This window comes from Panthera tigris, chromosome E2 (assembly GCF_018350195.1).
Source record: "Panthera tigris isolate Pti1 chromosome E2, P.tigris_Pti1_mat1.1, whole genome shotgun sequence".
Taxonomy (NCBI): Eukaryota; Metazoa; Chordata; class Mammalia; order Carnivora; family Felidae; genus Panthera; species Panthera tigris.
Window position 1 is genome coordinate 31,496,128 of NC_056674.1, and position 25,762 is coordinate 31,521,889.

Sequence of the window (25,762 nt, forward strand, 5' to 3'; positions counted from 1 at the left end):
TGAAAAACAGAACATGTCACATATATATTTTTTCTTCACTGTAAAAAGTAAATACTCTAAAATGTATTTTTTAAATTGTGATTATATTACAGTGGTTTCTATGTACCATAGATTAGATTTTTATTAAGGGTTTTATTAAATAACTGGTGTTTCAGCAACATCTAATTAAATCTTCTATCTAAATTGAACAGAAAATTATGGGCGAAAAGAAAGCATTTGTAGCCGACTTTATTACAGATAAGACTATTATTTGTTCATCTTAAGAATTTGAGATCAAATTTACAAGCAGCATCCTCATCAAATTTCTTTTCTGGGCTGCTGAGCCGGGCCCCTTGAAAGCAGCCCATTATCTGCACACACCCCCCCTCTTTTTATTATAGTGCCCTGGTTGTTGGCAACACGCCCGCTGTTTAAGGTTACTTTCATTAATTAACCGAAAGTTAATTTCTTTGCAAGCAAAATCTCTGATCTCATTATGTTGTCTTTAAAGCTGAAAGATTCAGGTTTTCTGGTCTCCTTTGATGGCACAATAAAAAGCATGCTCTTTATCTTAAGGGAGACTGTCTCCAGGGTTTAATTTAATAGTCCTTGAAATAGTTACAGCAGAGCCAGGAGGACTACAATAATATGCCAGTTTCAGAAAACCTTGGCTTTGTCCTAGTGGGAGCGCCCAGTGACTGGTGTGCGTGCGGACCATGAAGCATCCGCGTCCAAATAAGTTCTGCATTTTACCCCCTTGATTCTCTTGTTTGCACCCCCCCCCCCCCCCCATTATATAGCCCGTCTGAGAATAGGACAAACACCAGCACCAGTGTTCCTTCCAAAGGGTGCCACCATCCGGCCATCTGATGCTCTGGGATTTCAGAAGTTTTGTGGGGTTGACATTTCGACTGTTAGCCTTTACTGCATTTGGGAAGCAGCCTTTTGTTTCTCTGGTTGAAACAAGGCAAGCTAGGTGCTACGAAGAGTTGTGGGTTGTGGTTTGGAGCCTGGCACGCCTGGATTTGAATCCCGATCTTTCCTCGGACTGGCTCTTCCTTGGATGTTATTTCACCTCTCTCTCTCTCTCTACACCTCAGTTTTCTTATCGGCAAACTTTGAACTAATTCTGGAGAGTTAGGGAAATTAAATAGGTTAGCCGGTCAATACCAGGTACTGAACAAATGTGGGCCCCCTTCCCTGGAGAGCCTCGTCTTGTTCTTGTCTCTACCAACTACAAATGCGTTTCTAGATTCGGGGTCCTTTCTGGTATTTGGAGGCTGGCCCCCAGATTGCTACACCAGAAGGAAGCCTCTGGGGAGATGGCCGGACTCCACAGAGCATGTTTGGTGTGGGTTGGGCCAGTTGGGTGCCGTGTTGTCCCAAATACTCTTTTATAGACCCGGGGACACGAAAAGCGTATTCTTTTTGTCTCTCTGAGTTAGCTTCACCCTCACTGATGAAATCTGGTTGCTTTCTGGAGCATTAAATTCACTGAGTTGAGGGTGGCCAAAAGCTGCCAGGTGTAGGTCACACAGAGGGGACAGAACTCTTCAGGTAGCTCAAGCCTCAAGAGCCATCCAGCTACACGGAGAAGCTATTTGTATCCCACTGAGTCTGCCGCCGTTGCACACACACAGCTGAGATTTACAGAGTCTGGCGGGGAGGGCCGCCGAAAGCGGGTAATAGCATGACCCGACATGCTGCTTCAGATGCCTGGGAGACTGGGTCTGTGCCATTTGGATATGTCACCTGTACCAATTCCTAATGAAGGATGCAATTGACTGAACTCAAGCAGGTCAAAGTTACTTAGGCAGAAAATCCCAGGTCTTGGGAAGAAAAGTCATGTGCCTCTGGGGCCCGTGGCAGGAGTCAAAGGTCCAAGGTAATGTATTGGCAAAGATCGTGTCTGCTTTGGTACCTTACTTTACTGCTCCCCCATGCTTTTAGGCAGAAATATTGTCAATGCTATCGATTAGTTGATCTGATAATCCAGCAGGCTCCCTGATGTGTTAAATTTCCTACTTTGGGATGACCGTAAGTGTGGGCAGAATGTACGCTTCAGTTAGGGGGGCCTCTCAGTGGACCTTGCTTAGACACTGCTCCTACAGTGAGATTGCTCCAGGCATGACAATTCCAATTATTCTTGTGGCTGTCACAGTTAACCCTTCCCAAGACAGCTTTTCCCCAGTTATCCAGATTTTCCAGCCTTGCTTGAGATTTGGAAGAATATTTTGTCTTCTGCATTGGGCCTGTAGGGTCTCTTGGTTGATTAGCATGTATTACACTGATGTGTTTCGATTTGTATTTTTTTCGTTTTCTTTTTTCTGCTGCGGGTACACGCCACCGTCTACGTCTTCCCTCTGTTGCAGGCCTCTTCCGTGGCAGAAGTCGTGTTTCTCTCTATCCTGTGTGGATCTTTACACATTCCACCAGCCGTATCCCTCCTTTGAAAAACACATAGCAACCCTATGAAAGGTGTGTAATTCACAATAGGTAGGCATCCAAAGAAAGGATGACCTCAGGTGAGGGCAATGGAGTTTTCTAGAAGGAGCGTCATGAAGCCAAGTAAGCTGGCTCCCTGCTGCGGACATGTGTTTCTACTTACCGAGAGCCTGGTCTGGAATAGCTAGAAACTTAAATGCCCTCTGATTTGTCTTCCTTTAGTTGTTGGGTATTCATCCCACCCTCCCTCTGGCCTCAGTCTTCAAGCTCTTCAGCGTGGTTGGAAAGGGCATAGAGTTACCCCTGGAAATCCAAACTACCCTTTGGGTAAATTATGCCTTTCGCTGTTTGGGTCAACCGAGCCATTTGTCCTACATCCCAGCTTACCGGCCTTGACATCAATTACACTCTCTGCCTCGGTACAAAGAACGTGGGCTGACCGCTTTAATCCCCTTTGCAAAATAATAATAATAATAGCCCCAACAGTAAGGCCCTCTGAGCAGAGAATGGTAAGCCTAATTCAGAATTTGTGAGGGTGGAAAATGAATCATAAATACCTGAGCAACGAGGTTTATAAGGGAAGCCCCAAGAAGCCCTTTAACCTGGGCAAAATCCTATAACACAATTATAAACAATTTCACACTTCACTGGAGCCGTTATTTGAGCAAAACGAACCATTTTTCTGCGTGCACTAAATGAGCCACGGGGTCCGTGTATCCAGCTACAGGATCACCCGCTCGGTCTGCATGTAATCAGCGCACTTGATGGCAAGGGCATCGTAGGATCAAAAGAGTTAATAATTGGATCCTGCCCACAGCAACCACACAATTAAGGGCAAGATTAGCAGAGATGAAAAATTTACTGTGAAAATGCAATGCGAGTCTGAAACACAAAATGATTTCACTGCACATTTGTTCTGTTGCCGTAATCCTACTGATCAACTCTATTACACTAATAATAGGAGAAAAACTAATTGCAGGGAGGACAGGACAAATCTTTTTTAATCTGCGTTGTCATCCCAACTAAGTCCCAACCCATTTGTATTAACCTTTGCTGACAGAGTCACATGATGGACATAATTTCTTATAATTTACCAGCTATGGATCTAACCTTTCTTCATCAAATATTCATAAAGGCAGGATTCTCAATGATTTTCTGTCTCTCTTCATATTTACAGCTTGTTGTCTTCCTCCTTTTTGCAGTAATTTGGACACAATTGAAGTCAAATGGAATTAAAGTTAAATGCCTTTAGCAACTAAGGTGCCTAAAAGCAAAGCCTTAGGGGAGGGGGTCGTGAACTGAAAGGGGAGAGCGTGTGTTCCCAAGACCCTTCCCATCGGGCCGCCCTTCCCCAGAAGGGAAAGACGAACTCAGCCGGAGAATAAAATGCCATCACCCTCTGTTGGCTTGCCAAGCGTGGCTCTCAGGCCCGTTTTGGGGGGCTTGGAGAGGGAGGGGGGGGGCTGGTGGCTCCGAAGCCGAGTTGAGACTGAGAGCCCCAGGCCTTCCTCTGTCTTCAGGGCTTGCTGGAAAGCTAGGCTGCGGGGGCCAGGCCCTGTTTGAGCCTGTGTACCCGGAGGGGCCCAAGAAGCATGCCGGGGGCTGTGGTGGTGGACAAGAAAGTCAGCTGGTACAGTTACTTAGAAAACAAACACGAATATCTAAAGCCATTCCCGAGAGCACTTTGGGCAGAAAAAACATCTGTTTCCACTTTGCGTCTTTGTTACTTTGACAGTTTTTCCTTAAGAGACCTGTAGTTGAAAGAAGTTTTAGAAAGCTGAGGTGTTTAAAGTGAGTATAGTCGCAGGCCCTTCATTTTCACTCTGCAAGGCCTCAGTTTTCGGTGGGATGGCAGAGTTTGGAGGAGGTGAGATAGACAGTCATTAAAAAACCCACTTTTTCGACAGCAATCCTCAGATGACCCTACCTTTACTAAAGCAGCTAGGAACGTCGTAGGCAAATCCTCCCTTAAGATACAAAGGAATTGTTTTACCTGGTTGACTTCAAAGTCCTATAATGACCACGCCAAGAATTTCCTCCTTGCTGAGTTCCCAGAATTCTGACTGGTAGAAAGGAAATTAGAGCTGAAGGCACTTATATGCTTTAACAACTGATTCACATCCCTAGCTCTGAGGTATTTTGTTTGCTTGGCCATCAGTTAGCATCTTTCTGTTTTTACTGCACAGGTAATAGACAAATACAGTCACCTGATTCAAAAATTAAAACTTTATAAAGTGCTCTTAGACCACTGTCCCCAGTCTCTGACCTTCTTGACCTCCTAGGTGTTTTGCTGTGCATTTACGGATATATAGATGTACTGTGGACACATACATGTTTTCTTTTTTCGTTTCCGTAAATGGCTATTATGCTAATACAAATCAGTACCGAACTTGGTTGTGTTACTTAATACGTCTCATGTTTGGAAATCGTCCCATGTTAGAACATATAGTATAAATCCGTTGTATCTATTTTACTTAATTGTTGCAGAGAAGTCCATAGTATGGCTATACCGTAGAGTAGTATCATTCCCGATGGACATTTAGGTTGTTTCCCGTTTTATTTTATAAGCAGTTCTGCAGAACATCATGATCTGTTTGGAACTGAAATAGTTCAAACAATTATCTGAACAGTGTGCTAGTTTTGAGAATATTTATATTGATAGGGGAAAAAGTGACAATCAGCTGTCAGAAATGCCCAAGTAAAGCTGGTTATTATGGTAAGTTTTTTTGTCACACGGATTCAGATGTACAGAAGGTCAGACTACATATTGGAGGGAAGCCCTTGTGGTGATAGCATTCTTTTGCATGATATGGTGTTTTCCATTTCCCTTATTGGCTAATGCTCACGTTATAAAGAGGTATCACTGATTATGTAAAGGATGGCTTGCTGATTCGGATATGCATACATGCATATAATAACCATTCCTCAGCCTCTCACAAATCCCATAGAAGGTGTCAGGAAGTTCTTTCAATGGATCAGCTAATTTTGCCAGAAGGTTGGGTGGGGGCGGGGACGGCTCATGAGAAGTTCTACCTACTAGGGATCGCAGATGCTGTCCTTCCTCTGGACTGGAATTGGTAGCTGGTGAGATGTCCACCAGTTCCCTCCGGGTTGGTGGAAGAAATGAGGCATATACATGCAGTCAGATGCATTCGTAGAAGGGCAAAATGAAAACTTCCAATCTGAGTAAGTGTATATCAAGGATTCTAGACGACGATTTTTTAAATAGCTCCCATTAATTACCGTCAGGTTTGGGGAATAACTCAAAGTTCAGTTACAGTGCTATCGAGTAGAGGTTTGCTTTGGTGAAAACCAGCAACTGACCCGAGACTAGCACGCCTCTGGAAATTATCCTTCCAGAGTACATGAAACATTGGGTATTTCACATTCCTTCAACTTCGTTTCATTGGATTTCTCCAAAGCTAAAAATGTTTGTGCATCAAAGAACATTATTAACAAAGTGAGGAGACAACCTTGGGAATAAGGACAAAATATTGCAAATCGTGTATCTGATAAAGGTTTAATGTGCAGAATATGTAAAGAGCTCCTGAAACCGAACAACAAAAAGACCGTCTAACTTAAAAATGGGCAAAGGACTTGATTAGACATTTCTCCAAAGAAGATCTACAAATGGCAAATAAGTACATGAAAAGATGTTTAGCATCATTAGTTATTAAAAAAAAAAAAGTTAGTGGAATCAGATATAGAATGTAAGCATATCATCGACAGTTACAGAGGGATCCAGGTAAGGAACTAAAAATGCAGAAAACACTATTTTTGGTTATTCGTTGCATAACAAATCACCCCAGGACTAAGTGGCTTAAAACAGCCACAGTTGTTATTTTCTCACAGAAGGCTTTCTTTGTGTTGACTGGGGCCCAAGGATAGAAGCTGCTTCTGCTGGCCTCACTGGGGGTGTTCCCTCACTCTAGTCAGGTCTGTAGCAGCTGGGGCAGAAAGGCCGGATTCAGTGAGACTCTATGTTTTAAGGCCTCTCTCTCTCCAAGTGGCCTTTCCGTGTGGTCTCTGTAGCCAAGATACAGCCTTCTTGCATTGAGGCTTAACTCCAAAAAGCACGAGGGTCATGCCTGGAGACTGGTTTCCACAGTCACCACTCACACGTACGCAGAATTAGGACAAGCCAGATCCTCCTGTACCATTGCAGGAAGCCAACAGATAGTATCTGAAGTTGACACATCACGAAATAGCAGCATTAGAAACAAGTCCAAGGGTGAGATGGACTATAATGGGAGACTTTTTTTTTTCCCCAGTAATTTCTACACCCGGCATCGGACTCGAACTTATGACCCCAAGATCAAGAGTCACAGGCTCTCCCGGCGGAGCCAGCTGGGCAGCCCTAGATGGGAGACTCGTGCTTTTTCATTATATAAACACTTCTGTATCATTAGGTGTCAGACTGGAAGCGTACATTGTTTCATTAATGTCAGAGGGTAGTGGTTTGGGAACGTGGCTCTGAGGCCGGAGGGCTGGCGTTCATATCTTGGCCACATCACTCACAACCTCTGACCTTGGGCAAATTACACAAGCACCCAGTGCCTCGCTGTTCCCATCTGTAAGATGGGGATAATAATCGTGCCAGCCTCATAGGGTTATTAGGATTATGTGAAAAAGACACGGAGAACCCCACCTGGCATAAAGTAGATCCTTAAAAACTGTTTGCTACTAACAGTTACGACATTAAAAAAGAAAAAAAGCCAGCAAGCCCACAGTGAACTAAGGTTCCCGAGACCTGGATTCGAGTCTCCTGACTCTGGCACAGAAGTGTTGAGCTCAAGTCTGTTTAACCTGAGGCAATATGAGGTAAGGATTAGCTCCTAAGAACAGAGGTTTGTCAAGTATGAAGTCTCCGAGAGCTAGCCAGGGCTGTCAAAAATTACCTTGGCAAAAAGAGAACTCCCTCCCTTCTTGGAGAGAGTTTCAGGTTCTTTACGGTTGAACTTGCTCCTTCCTCCTCCAACTATAACCACTACGGAGAAATAATTCACAGACTCACTCACTGCCTGTCCAGAGACCTTTCTCCTGGGAAAGAACTTTATAAATCATGTTCAGTTAGTGGCCATAACTCCCAGGTGCTTACACAAGACCCAACTGGAAAAGGACATTAACTTGGAACCAATTAAATGGCTTCTAGTCTGCATTCGCCGGCCTCCCAAACGAATCTCTCCCAGAAGGCTGTTCACGTGGTCCACCCTAGGTGAAACCGTAAAGGAGCTAAAAATGGGCTTTGGAGACCCCCACCTCTCCCGCTCGCCCTAGGGAACGCAGAGCTCACGTGCACCAAGAAGCAGCGTGATCCGAGAGGCGACTCAAAATACTCTCCTCCTTAGAAGTAGCTGCGCTGCGAAACGCCTTCCCCGCTTTTGTCCCCTTTCACCTGCGAGAAGTGAATTAATGGTACGCTTCCTGGCACTGGTCGGGAGCCAGAGTAAGCCCACTGTGCTGTCCTGGTACCCCTCCATTCACACCACACAGGCAGGCCGCTTGCCGATGGCACCTGTCCATAGGACCCCAGACTCGTAACTTACCAGTGGCTGCCTTTGGGCACCAGAACCTTCATGAGTCAATCTCCAGCTAGGAAGTGCAGTTTGAATGAGGGACAGTGGGTCTCCCAAGTCCCGTGGTCTCAGTCGAGCTAACCTACCAGCTGGTGCTGCAGAGAAAGCATAATGGACCCTCAGTCAGGTATTCTGTGCCGACTCCCAGGTGGCCTTGACTGCAGAACCATTCTTCCAAAAAGTGTAAATTCTAGCTTAACAGTCCGCCGAGAAGCGAGGCTCCCTGGCAGGCCAGGCATGGGGGCAGGAAGTTACAGCAGCTAATCAAGTCCTTGCTGTGCTGTCCTGACTCACTGGCGAGCCCTGGCCCGGTCCCAGCTGACCCCACTCCTGTAATGCTCAGCGAGGAGCCGGACTTCTCCATTAATCGGCCTGCCTTCAGGAACTTGTAACAGGCCTCTTGTTCCCAGACTCCTCTATAATGACATTCTGCACAAGCAGATGTCGTCCTTTGATTCCTTCTGACCTTCTGAATTTTGGCAAATGAGAAAGCGCCCGGGATCCACAGTGAGGGCCTTACGGGTGTCTTTCCTGCGCAAAGACTCTCTCGTCTTTCCACGCCACCCCCGTCCCTAGCTGGCACGTAGCAAGGACGTGGCCCCGCTCCTCTTACCCGCTGGTAAAAAGCCTTCTTCCCCGGAGCCAGAGGGGGCTGTGAGATGAGGTGGCCAGTACTGGCCCACGCGTGAGTATTTACCAGATGTGACTCCGGGGCCCTGGGGCTGTCTCCGCTCGACAGATGAGCAAATACTGCCTGAGTGCCCTTCCCAAGGTCACCCTCCAAGCGAACACTGGTGCTGGGAGAATGAGATCACCCAGACAGCAAAGGAACCGCAGCCCCAGCTTTCAAAGCCCTGAAGTGTGAGATTTTTCGACCTCCCATTCAGGTCGCGGGAGTACAAGACCGTTAAGTAATGAATAGATCGCGGCTCATCTCCCCACTTGCTTTCTCTGCAGAGATGCCCAGGCGGGACAGTTATGGCTGTGATGATTAATTAATAAGCCCACCCAGTTAACCTGAAGTTTGGAGGCCACACTACAGCCCTAAGGCAGTCTCCCTGGCAGCTCAGCCTTCCTTCCCGAGGCTCCGAGAGCACTGGCAGTGTCTCGGGCGGTGCAGCAAAACCGGGCTGGGGGGCTTCAGAATGTGGTCTGCCTTCTATTGAAGTGCGAGTTTTAAAAACCCCTTTCAAACCAAGTCACTTTAGAAGCAGACCCAGCGCTGACTCAGAGGCCCGTTCAGTGTTCCGTGGCTCCCAGCGTATAGGATTACCCTGCTTCCTCAGCCTGAATCCACAGCCCCCAGAGAAAAAGAGGAGCATAAAATGGCTGTGAGTTGAGTTCCGAAGATACACATCGGGTGAACTTGGGAATACGGGAGGTTTCGGCGCTCCTTCGTCTTTTCTGTCCCACGGCAAGGGGAACAAGGCATCAAAGCCATTAGGACAGTCAGGTTCAGGGCCCTCCTCCCTCCCAGCCCTGGGGTGGGGAGTGGGGAGTAGCCTGTCAGCCTGGAAAGAGTCTTAAGGAGGAGATTTTGCTTCATCAAGCCAACGCTGCGTGTGGGTCAAGCAGAGGGGTTTACTCTTGAGACGACCCGATTCCTAAAGGAGTTCTAGAGCTTTCCGCAGAGTGCGGGGCCAGAGATCCTATCACTCCCCTGCATGAAACCCTCCCGTACTTTCCCATCTCGCTTACAGTAAAATCAGTCTTGACGGTGGCTTCCCAGACCCTGGACTCCTCTGATCCCCTCCCCTCCTTCCCTTCATCACCCTCCCTCAGCCACAGCAGCCTCCTTGCTGTCCCCTAGAACATGCCCAACTTGTCCCCTAAAATACTCCTCCCCCCCCCCCCCGGAGAGATACCTAGCACAACCCCTGTGGCCAGCACCCTTCCCCCACATTTCCAGAGCAATTGTCTCCAGCAGAAACCGTCTTGGGATCTGTTTGCTTCCGTTGTGTGGCAGAGAACCGTTCTCGTCTTGCCCCCGTTCTTTCCTTCTTCCTTAGTGTAGAATCTTGGTTTTGACAGAGGAGAGAAGAACACAGGGCATCCAGCTAAAAACCTACACTCCCAGCCCCTTCTGGCTTCTAGTCAGTGAGATCGAGGCAGGCGTGGCTTCCTGTCCTCCCTTAAAAGGAGGCGGTAAACACACATTTTACCCCTCTGCCCCTTCTCCTGCTCCCTGGGACTGGAGATACGGTGGCCGGAGTGCCCTGGACCATGAGGTGACCTCAAGGGTGGTAGCCGTCAGCTGAGAATGGCGGAGCAGAAAAGTGGAGGGAAGGGTCTGGGTCCTGGATGTCTCTGGACTGCTGTCCCATGACCTCCCCAAACTCCTTTAACGTGAAAGACTTCCATCTTCTGTAGGCACCGCGGTTTCTAGTCCCTCTTGCTGGCAGCTAAATGCAAAGTCTGTAAGCAATGCACGTGTTTGTTATCTGTCTTCCCCCACCAGAACGTAACCTCCGTGACACTTAGGATGTTGTCCTAGTTCACTGCTATCTGTAGATCCTGGTACCTCATAAATATTCGTTGAATAATGAATGAATGAACGAATGAATGAATGCACAGAGAAATGACAATAGTCTTTCTGCCCAAATCTGGGCTTCATCAGTAGGGCAGGCACATAGTAAGCTACACTGTCATCCTTCATCACTGGAGCCAGAAGCATAGATATTTATACGGGCAAGATGATTTTTACTATCTAAAGGTTAGCGGCAGAAACAGAGCCATTCAGTTCCTGGGGCTGTGAAATGGGGATTTGCTTTGGGTTTAAGACTAGGATGTCTCCAACATCTCTGGAGTCCAGACGCCTCGTTAGCACAGCCGCCTTGAGGCCACAGTTGCACGGACGTCTTGCCCTTCGACGGGAGAGCTGCAAGGAAGTGTGATTCTCTTCCGGTCACAAAACCTCCCTAAGCAAATAGAGCGGTGTCATACCTCCGATCTTCCCTTTGATCTTGGAATGACATGGCAGCTCGGAGAATCCATGGATTCTTTGGCTAGAGCAGAAGAGAGCCCGGTGGAATCTCTGACCCGCATGGATATTACCTCTGAGGGGATTAGGACTTGCCTGAAAAATTGGTTTATGCGTCAGAGTAACAGTGACTGGTAAAACTTTCAATTCTACCAGTAGAGGAAGTGCGGTTCAAAAGAAAGATGCTGGACTACCGAATGACCTCCGTTCTGGGCCCAGCATCGTGACTTACGGAGCAAGCGTGGCCTCGGCTTCCTCTGTCTCCCCAAAAGGGTAACACCTGTCTTGCCTACCCTCATCGTGAGGGTCACGTGAGATAAGGTGTCTGGAGGTTAACCATGTTGGTATGTAAAATCCCCGTTTTCTAGAGATGGGAGGAACCTTAAGGATTGTCTCACGCAACCCTTCACTTTACAGACCTGAGCACCGATGGGCTGGAAGTCACGGTTTTGCTTCAGGCCACAGGGTAAGGTGGTGGCAGGGCTGGGGGTCTTGAATTCCCTGACCGGTGTTCTTCCACGAGCAGTGGCCCCTGGTGGTATTATGCCTCCTTTGATTGCGCCTTGTGCTTTTACGGTTGTTACTGTAACATTGGTTATGTAGCGGGGAAATTCTAAAGAAGTAAGGTTCCGATGCAAGTTGTTTTCAATCATGTGTGCTTTCCACTGTGTTTACTGTGGCTCTAACAACGTGCCAAAGTCTGCCGTAGGCTTGGAGGGGACAGCAGTGGGCAAAGCAGACAGAACTCCCTGTCTTCAGGGAGTTTATTTTACACACACACACACACACACACACACACACACCCCAAACGGTATTCAGTGTTGTGTAGAAAAACAGGGCAGGGAAAGAAGATCGGGAGCACTAGGGTAGGAGTTGGAGGGAAGGGGAGATGTTTCTGTCGTAAGTGGGGCAGTCAAGATAGGCCTCACTGATTGGATTATGTTTGAGCAGTGACCTGAAGGCTGAGAGAGCAAGCCACATGGATGTCTTTAGGGGAAGAATTTTCAAGGTAGAAGAAACAGCAGCTACTAAGACCCTGAGAGTGTTCTTTGCCTGTTCCAGGGAGAGCAGACGAGCCAGTACAGACTGGCACAAAGGAAGCAGTGGGAGACGGTGGAAGGCGTTGAGGGTCAGAGAGCCGCACGGGGAAGGGGTAGGTCACAAAGGGACTTGCGGACCGTTGTAAGAATTTCGACTTTGACTCAGCTTTGAAACCAGTGCAGAGCAGAAACTCATCGGAAGGCTGGTATGCCCTTGATGAATCGGCATTTCGCTTTGGCCCACCATTTTCTACTTCTGAGTTTGCCCCACCCTGTTGGTGTTGGGCTGCCCCGAGTTTTCTACTGTGAGTGCTCTTGACCTGTTCATGAATGTTCTTTAAGGAAGAGAAGAGAAACAAAGGCCCAGTAGCCTCATGTCCGGAATAAGGTTAAAATAAATTTCGGAGATGTTTCTCGGCCTCCCAAAACCAATTAAGCGGGTTACACGGAAGTATTTCTAAAAACAGCCGTACAGTGGAGATAGACTGACAGGTGAGCAGATGGGGGAACCATCAACTCAAATTTATTTCACAGCTTACAACTCAAATGAGCATTCCAAAGTCAGAACAGCTGGCCCTTTATTCTGTAAGCCATTGTCCTTTGCTTGGCTCATCTCTCAGGAGTATGAGTGGATTATGCTCCAGTGGCTGTCTGTCTGTCGGTCTTTGACTTTGCAGGGAAAAATCCTTTGTAGAAACCAGGCTTTTGACGTAAATCAGATTTCTCCGTAATGCCTGCTTCTTGCATGGGTTATGAAGTTTCTAGATTCTGCAAATCAGTGACATTGGCCTGTCAGCTTTCGTTTTCAGAAGTGTATCCATAACCTACGTGACTGTTATTGTCAGATTCTGAGTAAATGGAATTTAATCAAATAGTCAAAAAGCAAAATCTTCAGATTTGTCAGAAGAAACATATATATATGTACATATACACACACACACACACATATATATACCTATGTATGTATATACATATTATGTGTGTGTGTATATATGTGTGTGTGTGTGTGTGTGTGTGTGTGTGTGTGTGTATTATGGTATGGCTAAAAATCACAGCTGCCTTGAATTGATGGTCATAAGTTATTCTGGAACCTTTCTGAAGTTTGAGACTGTCCCATGCAAACTTGACTTAAGTTTCAAGCAGCGAGGAAGTCCTGAAATTTGGAAAGGGTTATCTTTGGTCAATCACGGTCCTTTGTGGGATACTGTGCTGACAGGACAGCAGAGAAACCGTATTCTCTGGCAGAAAAGAGGGCTTGATGCTAGCCGGTGGGGATTTTGTTCCAGTAATTGCATCAAATTGGACCTTCTGCCATGCTGCAGGGATAGCATTAATATCACTCATTAAGTCATACGCCCTGTATGCTTCCCTCCCAAAGGCAGAGTCGCTGGCAGAATATATTTTCTTCCAAAGTGTTTGTTTTCATTGTTGCCCTTTAAAAATAATGAGTTCATTCTATTCCCTTGCAAGGAAAGTTACTCTAGACTGCTTTGAAATTGTATATCTTTTGTTGGGCACATTTCTGCAATGATTCCATAGCTTTGTGTGCTGGGGAACCCAACCCGGCCTCTCTTAAAGCTCCTGACCAAGCTGCCTCAGACTTGATACATATAATCGTCCAGCCTATTTGACCTTTATATTGTTACCCTTGGCCAGGTAGAAGTCATGCAAGTTTCAGGTGACCCTATCATGTGACCAGAGACCAAAGGTCAGCGGCTCCTAAATGTTGAGCTGTCAAGGTAGCCCATTCATCACTATCATTATATAACTGACAAGCCGACAAACGAACCTCGGGATGAAATTGTTCTCAATCCTCTGCCCCCTGGGTTTACATCCCAGCGGTAGGCCAAGCAGTCTCGCATGTTAAATGGTTCCACGGGCCTATCGGAGTCCCCGGAGTAAGGGAAGGACTCCAAGAGACCTGTTCTATGTGCCAGACCCTGCAAAGTCACCGGTTGTTTGCTCAGGGAGCCATGCTGCAAGACTCTAAGAGCCAAGCCTGAGTCCCGTGTCCTCTGAAACGGACGCGACTCTAATGTGAGCTCTTCATGGGCCCAGACACACCCTCATGGCCCCCCTCCCACGTTCCACCTGAGCATCTTTGTGGTCTTTTGTGACAGGTTAACATGTTCTCACAAACTGGCCCGATCTGAAGAGTCCCTTGTGAAAATTGCCGACGGACCAGACCCTCCTCTGGAGGGTCTGACCTGGGGCTAGATGCCTTTGGAAAACTGTATTTTCGACAAGGACCCAAAGTGATTCTTCTGATGTTGGTATTTTGGAATCATACAAAGAGCTTGAGATTTGGAGTCAGGTGGTTTTGCCAAGTCCTGTCTCTATCCTTTGTTTGGCTGTGGAATTGAGGACAAGTCCATTAATCTTCTGGGCCTCAGTTTCCATTTTGAAGACAACTCTTTATTTAAAGAGACGTATGAAGTGCCAGGCACTCGGTATTTATTATGGGCTATTTGTAATGTTTTTATTAGCATTATTACTCCCCCTTTGGTCTGAGGGGAGATGTCACTGGAGGGCCACTGGCATAAGATAGAATTTCTTTATAGTTCTCTCCCCTAGCAACGAGAACGTCTGAAGTTTTTAAAGAAGCAGTCTCAGAGGGGTAAGGAGATGTGAGGGTAGCACAGTATAGTCACGGGCTGAGAAGAAGCCCCGGGGGGAAGCGGAAGGTGTTAGCAGTAGAAGGGAAAAGGGCAAGGTACTCCTGGACCTGAAGGAAAGACTGGAGGGGCCTTCGAGCCATTCTTTTGCCACAAAGCGTCCCCGACTTTTAACCAGCAAGAGGCTCTTTTGACCCATTTCTCTTCATCCCCTGACTTCCCCGAAGTACGAACAGGACATCGTTATCCCTTACCCCAGATTCTTCCCCTCTTTGGTGGAGTCCGCCATTAGCCAGGGGGGCTCTTAGCAGTGACGTAGAGCGGGAAGAAGCCCCGGGTCCGTGCGCCAGGGGGCCGGGAAACCCTTTTCAAAAGAACTCTCTCCTTGGAGTCCCAAGTTGGAACTCTGGATGGTTTTTTTCCTTCACTTCACAAAATAAAACCCCAAACCCTAATGTTCATGGTTATTGGGCTCTATAGCGTATTCGTGTTACATTTCAGAGAAATCGTAGGCAGTAGAAGAATTGGGAACTGTGAAAAACACCGTTTACCTGGAGAAGGCCTTTGGAGTCCCAAACAGATGTGGAGAACACAAGTCCTTGGCAAGAGCTGGGCCTTGCCAGTACTGTTCCCTTCGCTTCCCAGTGGGTAGACGGACCCCGCGAGTACGCTGACTGATTTCGGGTAGACAGCAGCCTTATCCGTGCTTGAAAAACGGCTTGGTTAGCCACGTGGCGTTAGGCACAGGCATTCCAAGGCATCGTGGGGACATTTGGTTTTTAACGCACCTAAGCAGACTCTTTCTTCTGTCAGGCTTTTCACGTCTTCCCTGAAGTGTGAACCCCCCGAGTAGACTCTTACATGACCAGAAGTGAAGCCAAGCCTACTTTCTCAAGTGGTTGTGGTTGAAAAATACCACCAACAAAAAAAAGGGTATATTGATCTGAAAAAAAGAAAAGAGGAAAAAAAAAAAAAAAGCTGACCCATGGGCCAAAGTTTGGCTTTTCCTCACTCTGATGTGTGTTGACTTTACTGATCTGGAAACATTAACATGTGGTACAGAGGCAAGAGGTTAAAAGCCTTTCAAAGAGAGGGTGAACATGCCCTTTGTTGAAGCTCATTTAGCAATTGGATTTGCTTGGTGGTTATGCAGTAGGTAAACTGAGTTATACAGATTTAAGAAGCTGATTTTATAAAACCAGCTTTGTCAAAGTAGACCATTATGGTAGCTATGACAGGGCAGCTCTTTATTTTCAGAGTTGTCCACGGTGCTGTGATGGCAGTGACGGAAAGTCCGAGAAGACAAATCCTGAATTTGTCAGCTCACTCGCTCTTCTTTCGAAAAGCGTCACTTATGATAAACTGGACCGTGTGTTCTTCTCATGACTAAGACAGATTATTTGGAGCAAAGCCTAGTGAGCCCAGCAAAACCAGTGCAGTGGACTGGTCTCTTACTCGAGGTTAGATTTGAAATGTGGTGTTGAAGGTAGACATCACGGAGAGTGAGAATTATGCGTGAAAATCCCTGAACTTGTACATAAGGTACTGTCCAGGATTTAGATTGTGTGGTATAGGAAAAATACTTCTGTTTAGACACTGGAATCACCCTGGGTGGCAAGATGCTGTAGCACTCTTGGTCCCGTCGAGAAGGGGAAGAATGGAGAACTTTCTGATCCTGTGTTGGTCTCTTTGCTCCCTCCAAAGCATAAGAGGCCATAGAGGAGATTGTTGCCCAATTATATCCTTACTTCCCGCTATTTTCATGCTGATCCAGGCCACTGGGTTTTGCAAGTTAAATGTAGATTTGATGGGAAGCCTCGCATGCTGGCTTATATCCTTTGAGGGAGTGCGTTCTGATGTGGCTGATATCCTAAAACAGACTCCTGTTTAACATCAGCCAGAATGACTGTCAACTCCTCGTTGTAAATTACAATTCTGGAAAAAACTCTGACTTGAAGAGAAGTGTACTCTTTTTGTCACTGGGTATTTCCTGGTGAAGTTGTTAGTTTAAAATTTTTTTAATGTTTATTTTTTAGGGAGAGAGACAGACAGACAGACAGAGCACGAGCGGGGGAGGGGCAGAGAGAGAGGGAGACACAGAATCGGAAGCAGGCTCCAGGCTCCAAGCCGTCAGCCACAGAGCCCGACGCGGGGCTCGAACTCACGAACCATGAGATCATGTCCTGAACCAAAGTCGGACGCTTAACGGAATGAGCCACCCAGGCACCCCTGAAGTTGGTAATTTAAATCACTCTCACCTTTAGGAATGTGATCTCTTTCATTTTTATTTATAAGCGTTACAAGCGCCTCTGGCCAACATTGAATAATGAGTTGTATTTTTTAAATAGGACCTGTATTTTGGGGCTCCTGGGTGGCTCACTGAGTTAAATGTCTGACTCTTGATTTTGGCTCAGGTCATGATCTCACGGTTGTGAGATCGAGCCCCATGTCGGGCCCCGCACTGGGTGGGGAACCTGCTTAAGATTCTCTCTCTCCCTCTGCCCCTCTCCCCAGCTCACACTCTCGGGCGCACGCACTCTCTCTCTCTCTCGCTCTCTCTCTCTCTCTCAAAAATTAAAATAAAATAGGACCTGTATCTATACATAGAGGAAAAGGAGGTCGACGCATAATTATACATCTGTGTGACATTTTACCTATTTTAAAGGGCTTTCGTATACATATTTGGTTTTATCTTCACATAATCCAGTGAAGCAGAGAACCACTAGTTTCCTGTAACATCTAAGGAAACTAACAGGTTGAGAGATTTTTCCCAGGAGCACAATCACAAGTAGTTTATGCTCTTAGAAGATGAACACGTGTCTTTCATTTCTGCAGACTTTATAGATGCTTATGGCGAAACTCAAAGTCATCAGAACGAAAAGGAAGTTTTGTCAGTCATTTGCTATAATAATAGTCCTTCTAGAACTTGAAGGGGAAAAAAAAGCTTTGTTCCTCCTTCCCCTCCTTGAAATGGTTTGGAATCTCCTGAATATGTAAGTTTGTCAAGAACGGCTAAGTAGTCAGGGGACAGGGCCCCTTTCGTCCACATGGAAACGCATGACAACAGTGGAATGTGGTGGAAGGGGCAGCCGGCCAGATGCCCAGGTCTGGCCCAGGCCTGGCTCTCCCACTTTCCGTCAGTTAACTGTGGGTGAGGCAGCCCTCACAATGGGGATCAAATACCCACCTCCCGCATCTCCCTTAGTTTGTAAAACTCGAACTAACACAGCGCTGGGTACTAAGAGTCTTTTGGACATTTAAACAATATACAGAATGTAATTCTTGTAATCAGGAGCTGCTCTCTTCTTTCCCACTAAAAGATTCCCTCTTAGGAGTTTATTTTTCTTGTCCGCTCTGCAGTGTGTGGCTAGTAATATTTTCCCATCAAGTTCTGGGTTTTTCTGTATTTTTTTTTTTTGAAGCTGGCTTATCTTGCCGAATCTTCTAGCAGAAACCGTTTCTCCTGAAATCTTTATCATGTCACCAAGAGTTATGTAAATGCTACCTGTCCTTCTTTATTTGTTGCAAAATTTAGGGACAAGGAGGAAGACCGTATATGTTTTCTTAAAATCAATGGCCAGCACATTACTGTAAAACCTATTGATTAAAAACACAAAGTATAATGTTAGTCATTTAGTCTGTGAAGTGATGCAATAAGGGAAGAAATTTATCCTTTGACTTTTGCATTAACCTTTTATTGACTGCTTGCATACCCATAATTAACACACACTTTAGCTAAAGTGGTTAATTTTAGCACGGTGACCAGTGCTCGCTAATGTAGCTGAAATCCGGATCACCCAGATGTAAGTGTGGCCCTGGGGGAAATCAGCGGGGCTGAGGCCCTGTGTGAGTTACACCTGTGGGGAGAGAGTCTGCTCCCATCGGCCAGCCAACACTTTTCCGTTGCATCCTGTCGTGTCACCAGGTCCTTCGGGGCGATCCATTCCTAGTATCGAGAGGTTTTGGGGGTGGCTCATAGCATCCTTGGAATCAAAATAAAGTGCATTCGAGAGGGAGAGAGATGCCATATGTGTGATTTTCCTTTGCTCTCTTGGTAATGCTTCACAAAAGGGGCCAGGGGGCTTCTGGGTAGCTTCAAGTTCATTTGCTCACCAAGAAGCATTAAAAACAGGATTTGCATGGGGCGCCTGGATGGCTCAGTCAGTTAAGCATCCAACTCTTGGTGTCAGCTCCGGTCATGATCTCACGCTTCGTGGGATCAAGCCCCACCTCGGGCTCCACGTTGACAGCGTGGAGCCTGCTTGAGATTCTCTCCTCTCTCTCTCTCTGCCCCTCCTCTCTCTCTCTCTCTCTCTCTCTCAGTCTCAAAATAAATAAATAAACATGTAAATTTTAAATAAATGTATAAAATAGGATTTTAGGATGCGAATAGAGAGAACAAGGTTGAAAGGGGAAAAGATCATTTTCTTACTGTTTGAGTGGGTCCAGAATGATCTACTCTCCTTGGGAACGTGGAGTTTAAGGAAATTTTTTTTTTTTCCAACCTTCTTGAGAGAAGCCATCCAGCTGTGGTCATTAAAACCAGCTTATCTGCGTGCAGAGACCTATTTGGATGACAGCAGCACCCCCTTGTTTTCTGGGTAGAAGTTTGTCTCAAGTAGAAACACCATTTGAACCAAAAACAAAAGCCAGCGTTTTCATGCCGTCATACCCGGATGGTCCCTGCACACACTACACTGTGTCGTCAGCCGCATCTCAGTTTGGAGGCAAGACCGTCCACGTCCCCTTGGCAGGCAGGCCCATGGCACACGGATGTTGTAGTAAAAGGCGGGGGGCGGGGGGCGGCGGGGTGGAGTAACTGACAGGTGGCGAGCATGGCCAGCATATCAGCCAGGACTCTTTGGTCGCAAGTGACAGGAAACCCTAACTCAATAACGAATTGTGAAACTGAAAAAAGTCTAAGCATACCCGGCTTCAAGTGAGGCTCGATCCAGCTGTGAACAGTATCACCCAGGAGCCAGCCCCTTGCCGCGCGTAGCAAAGTGACCGCGGCGGTCCCAGAGGGTGCGGCCTGATGGCTCACAGGAGATGAGAGAGGCTCTTGCCGCAGCCCCCACACCAGTCCTCTGGTTTAGCGTCTCACTCTGGCCCTGGATTGGGTCACGTGCTTCCCTGTGAGCCTCTTCCCGTGGCTGGGTGAGTGTGGTGGAGCCAGTCAAGGCTCTCCCCTGCTGTAGACACGAAGCCGATCCCACCAGACCCCGTGGCCAAGCATGGGGAAGGGACAGGTTGCCTGCAGGAAAAGTCCCGTCTTCTTGGTGCGGGAAGGTAGGGATAGACACAGGCTGCAAACGTTCACCGGGGTCAGCATTCCTAAAACACGCCCTGAGAGAACTTAGGGCCCCTTTATTTTGCATACCGTAGAGCGTTTGTGCCAAGCAACAATCCGACTTTCTCTCCCGCAAATGCCAAGTCAGTCTGGAAGAGCCGCCGCTCAGAAAGTCGGACGACGGCGCCTTTTGTTAATTCTAGGTCTTCGGGAACAACCGTTGGGTCTTTCCGAATCTGAGCGTTTTCGCCCGTCGCTGGAAAGCTGTCGCAGCTTGGATCCGTACACCTCAGCATCCTGGAGCATCACATTGCGATAGGATTCAGCCACGGGCTCCATTTGGCTCGAGCCAGAAAGAACTGCTTCCGAATCTCCAGAGCTTCTAGAGAGAGCCGGTCTGGAGGCCCCCCACTCAGCTGGTATGAAGGGAGGGCACTGTCACAGGGACCACAGGCAGCTCGCTCTACGCTTGACTTTACCATCTGTCCTTCGCTCGTGCTCATAGTAGACGGAACGGCAGTGGTAATAATATGTAATATCTGCTGAGTGCTTCCTGCATGCCCGGCAGTGTTCTGAGCACTCCGCATGTATTAATCGATTTAACCTTTGCAACAGCCCCGTAAGTAAGTGTTAGCATCATCATCATCATCCCCACTCGCTCACCGTTAACCACGACGCTTCGACCTCCCTCCTGCCCCGTCTTAGGAGATGAGCCAAGAAGAGGCAGAATGAGTGATCTGAGCAAGGGAAGTTAACACTGAAAAGGGGCTGTGCCTTCAAGCAATTCTCAGTCCCCTCTTTCTCAGAAAGTTCCACGGTCTGGCACGGTGTCGACTCAGACAGTTCGATCTGAGGTGGCCGTGACCGTCCTCTCCTGTGGGTCAACGCATCACCCGAAACGGCGAGCCCTCTGCTGGGCCCCATCGCCACCTTTTGGAAATTGGCCAGGAGCACTGGTATTAAAGGGAGTTTCAAAGCGACCTGGAAAAATCTGAATTAAGACCGTAAAGAAACCCAACCAAGGGCTCTACGTTTAGCCCAGAGGGAGGCAGTGAACGTACACAGCTCCTAGGCTCTCAGGGCCTGGATGGAAAGGAGCTGGTGCCCGCACCAGCCAGGCTTTAGGTTGCAGAAAATCGCAGAACCAGAAGAAAACCTTTACCCAGAAGAAAAGCTGGTGGGAAGCTTCTAGAACGCGGCCGAAGCCAACCTCTGCAGCAGAGGATTGAATATTTGTAACGCTTTCTCAAAGTGAGGGGGCAAACCCGCTTGACAGGTGAAAAAGCATCTCTATTGACTTTTTACAAACCTTATGATATTCTAGGTGGATCGACACTTATCATAGCCCTTTAATCTGCCAGCCAGGATAATGTGCGCGCAGATAATTTATCCGCTGAGAGGTTGAAATGCTCAATTTGGAATAACTTTCCCTACCTAGTAAATTGAGCATCACTCTGTGATTCTGAAGCAGAGAGAAAGCACAATTTGCAAAGCTGTGCCGAGTCCCTTTGTAATTAGTCGCAGCTTCCCCTGAATATTAATTCCCTCCCATGCCTTTCATGTGATTTAGAGACTGTCTCTAGAACTACAGAGACGCACCCTCAGAACCACGACAGCAAGCGACAGAGTGTCAAACACCTATTATTAAGTAGCCTGCAGAATGCACCCTCTGTTCTTTAGTGCTGTGTGGGGCTTATCAGTGCAAACAGTTTAATATTTATGCTAAGAGGATTGTCAAAAGCAGCTTCTGTTGCTTTAATTCTTGTTTTAAATAAATAATGAGAACATTTAAACACATTACTCTTCTTGGGGCCCTGAGGTCAGCTAATCTTATTATTTATGAAGTGATGTGCTACATAATAGTACTTAGCGCATGTTAACAGACGCTATTATCAGGGTCTGATGCGGAGAGCCGAAGATATATTGGAATGTTATGTGTAATGTACGACGGATGGAGTGCATAGGATGCCGGTATAGCAATTAACCACGCGAGAAAATAGGTGTAAAGTTGAAGTATGTTTTCCCGCGGGGATCCCCTCACCATTAATAATTCCCCAGAGAAGACGATGTCTTTTCGTCACGAACCGTCTCTACCACCGCGCCCGCAACGGGGGCCAAGGAGATGCCGTCCTTCGCTCTCTTCGCAGCTGGCCCCACACGGAAGGCAGACCGTGGGCAGGACCGCTTTTTAACTGATTTAGAGAACAATGCAGAGGCGGTGGGGGCGGGGAGGAACTCTTGCAGTTCTTTCAAGTGGACTCACCGTACTTTTGAGTGTGTACCCTTCCACCGCCCTGCGCTCCCAGACAGCAGGGAAACTGTTCATTTCGCACTGCAATTTGTTGCATTCTCTTACTACATTCTCTCTGAGCCTCGTTTTTCAGACAAATACAGCCAAAGCCACTGAGCTTTCCCAGACCAATTTTAAATAAGCCGGTCTCTCTGAGAGGTAGATGCCTGCCAGGGGGTGATGGTGTCGCCCCAACTTTTTTTTTTTTTTTTCTTACAAGGCTATAATTTAGTTGCATATGATAATTAATTTCTCTACTATTGATGAATAATCCATTTAATAAAAACCGTGATTTAAGTGTTTTCCTTAGGGAGTAACTCTTGCTAGCCTTTTAATTTAATTTTGTGGAAGTTTTCCCCACCTATTCATCAGTGGAAATGATTATTAACCTCTATTTGCATATATCCTTATAAATCGGTCTCTCCTTGGAGTGCCTTTTTCTGAGCACAGCAAGCTGGGACACTTGTAAATCTCTAGAATCTCCAAAGTCAATCCCAGCCTGTAATATTGTTTAATCTATTCTTGGACGTTTTAATGCAGTAAATTCAATTTAATCTTTCCCAGTAATCTAGTAATACATCGAAATCCCACAAACATTTAAATCTGATAATGGCTTAATCACACACTTTAAATAACAGTTGAGATAATGAAAAAATAATTCACCATTTTAAAGGCAGAGTAACTGAATTTCCCTGGTGATTGGCTTCTGTGGAGGCCACTGGAGATAATACAAAGCAGGGAATTGAAAAAAGAAAAAGCAGTTCCGGCACCATGAAGAACAATCCTTCTGTCTTAGAAGCACCTGCTTTCTGCCTGGTGAACTCATGATCCTTTCGTCTCATCACCACCACCACCGTGGAGGATTGTCTTTGGAATGTTTGGCAGTGTCGTTCCAAACTGCACACGGGTTTGAGTCTTCTAGGAGTTTCTTCCCGTGGATTAATTACCTCTTCCTATTCTTCCAGGTGCCAGTCCCGAATTGCCCGAACTTTACCTGTGGATCAGAAGCCAGAATGTCGGCCATATTGGGAAAAGGATGATCCTTCGATGCCTCTGCCGTTTGATCTCACGGACGTCGTTTCAGAACTCAGAGGTCTGCTTCTGGAAGCAAAACCCTAGAAGGAGCACAAGTCTTAGGTGGAGGAGGAAAAGATATTTTTGGCTTCCTTCCTCCAGCCATGTCATGGGCTTGGACAAGGGTAGACTTGGCCTTTAGATTGTAGAACCTGGGTCCCAGATGGAAAGAGTAGGGAGTGGAGCCCATGAATATTAAAATGTTTAAAAAATGACGCAGTGTTATAATCTGATTCGGTATGAAACAAGAACCTGCCCCCAAACTACTGTTCCCCTCTTGGATTTTTAAGGTGAGGCCTTCATCTCCCAAGGGCCATGGTGACAGAGGTGAGCCCAGCCTATGACAGAGCCCATCCTCCTTTCCACCTTCCCAAACCTGTTCAGAGACTCTAGAGTAGAAGACTCTGAAGTCATCCAGGGGAAGATGGAATCTAGATCGGTTCTGCCCAGTTTCTCATGACGCCATCTAGAGGCTGTGCTGTCCAGTAGGTAGCCGCTAACTGGGTGTGGCTTCTTAAATTCAGTTTCAGTTGTAATCAAAACTTCAGTTCCTCGACTGCCCCAGCCACATGTCAAGTGCTTAATAGCCACATGTGGCTGGTGACTAGCGTATTGGGCAGCACAGATGCAGGACCTTTTCATCATTGTAGAAAGTTCCGTTGGATCACACTTCCGTAAAAAGTTTGAGAGCAGGAGAGTCTCTTCTCCACGGTCTGTAGTCCCTACCCCCATGGGCGGAACGAGTCGTTAAAGAGTTGCCACTTGCCCTTCTGTGAGACAGACCTCCATAAAAGCCCGAGTTACGAGTTCTCTATCTGCCCCCAGGAATGAAGACGTGTCAGAAATTAAAATGCACTCGACATCTGTCGTGAGGAAGTTTCCCCGATCTAATGAAGGAGACCCAGCCCTGTTTGCATTGCTTCATGGATGTAGCCTGCACATGCATTTTTCTAGAATCACCCCCATTCATAGGTGGTAGGTCGAGGCCTGAGGAGCCCCGGGGCCCCGTCCTGATGACATCGGTGCATCAGAAGGGTGATGGATAGTAGAGGTTAAAATCTGGGCTCTGGTTTCAGAGTGCCTGGGTCAAAACACACACTGGCTTTGTGACCTTCGGCACGTCACCGTGCCTCAGTTTCCTCACCTGTATGATGGAGACACGAAAGGCACCGACTCACGAGGGGAAGATGAAGTGGAATAACCTGGCTACAGGCGTAGAACGAATTCTGACAGGTAGTTAGATTACCCAGTGCATATTAGTATTATTATGTGTCAGTAAAGCTGACCTGATGTAGACGTTGTCCGTCCTTCCCACGCCCATGTACCAGTTTTGTCCCTTTTTGGCTTGGCTCCTGCCCTTCGGTGACCCCGGAAATCACGAGAGTAGTTAGCCCCTCTCCCCAGCCCATTGCCTTCTCTTGTAGTGGTTTACAGCGGTAGGTTGGAAGCTGAGCAGCTGTTCGGCCCATTGAGAGGCGCACGGAGAACCAGACTCCGTCCCGCCATTAGACCCTCCCTGGTTCAAGGCAGCGCCCCCTTCTGCGGAGATAACCCCTGCAAGGCCGCGTTCCCCAAAGAAGCCAGGGCTTCATCGTCTGGAGACTCCGTTCTCTCCGTCCTCAGTCTCCTCATCAGCAGACGAGAGACAGGGTGCCGCCTCCCCGGGCGCTTGTCGAGATTAAATGAGATCGCGGAGGTATGGAGCGTGTGGCGCATAGAAATCGCAGCCCGGGGAACCCAGGCCGCGTAGCCTCCTGTTCTATTTAGTCCCAGCGCTTGTTCTGTGTTAAAGTTCCTTAGGTGCCAGTATTGAAAAATTGGGAGATTTCGTGTAAAGTAAAAGCGTGTATATTCTCTTCAGAAATTCCGAACATCTGGCAGTCCTGGGCCTCCATCCTGGCCTGGCCATGAGCTAAGCAGTGTCTTCTCGCTCTTAGGCGGGATGTGAGCCCTCCATGGCCCCTGGTGCTCCCTATTACCATTGATCCTAAACCCTACCCCTGGTGTCGGCACTCTCCAAACCCGCTTGCTTGCACCCCTGCCTTAGCAATAGATAATCATGCTTAGTGCTTAACCCCAATATGTGTGATGACTGTTGAGCTATATTTGTGAACTACTTTGTAGTAATATGTCTTGTACCTCATAAAACATTCATAAACAATAAAACTATTAAAAGGATAAGATAAGAACCCGAGAGAGGCGCTCTGCTCTTTCCTCCGTGCACGCTGGTGGCTGGGCCTGCTTCCTGGGCTTGGGTGGGGCTAGTCGGTGGAGATGGTTCAAGTCCTCCAGGTGGGGCCTGTGGTGCACAGCCAGGGCTGGAGGAACCACTCCCTGGAGCGAATCCAGAAGGGGAGATCTCGTTTTCGCGGAGGAAATGATGGCTTTTGGCAAGCAGGAGCTCAGCGCGTTTGAGGCCGACGTAGTCTCCACTGGGAGGTTTTGGGTGGGCAGAAGGAGGGACGGCCAGAGA

General features: G+C 47.3%; 1 protein-coding gene across 1 annotated transcript in view; it reads left to right on the forward strand.

Annotated features, from left to right (window-relative positions):
• FTO (FTO alpha-ketoglutarate dependent dioxygenase) overlaps positions 1-23,504 on the forward strand; it is a 387,882-nt gene extending 364,378 nt beyond the window's left edge. The window contains exon 9 of the mRNA XM_007096676.3: positions 23,181-23,504. Coding sequence (XP_007096738.1) covers positions 23,181-23,334 — 154 coding nt within the window. The 3' untranslated portion in view covers positions 23,335-23,504. The remainder of the gene's footprint in view (positions 1-23,180) is intronic.
• The last annotated feature ends 2,258 nt before the right edge of the window (positions 23,505-25,762 follow it).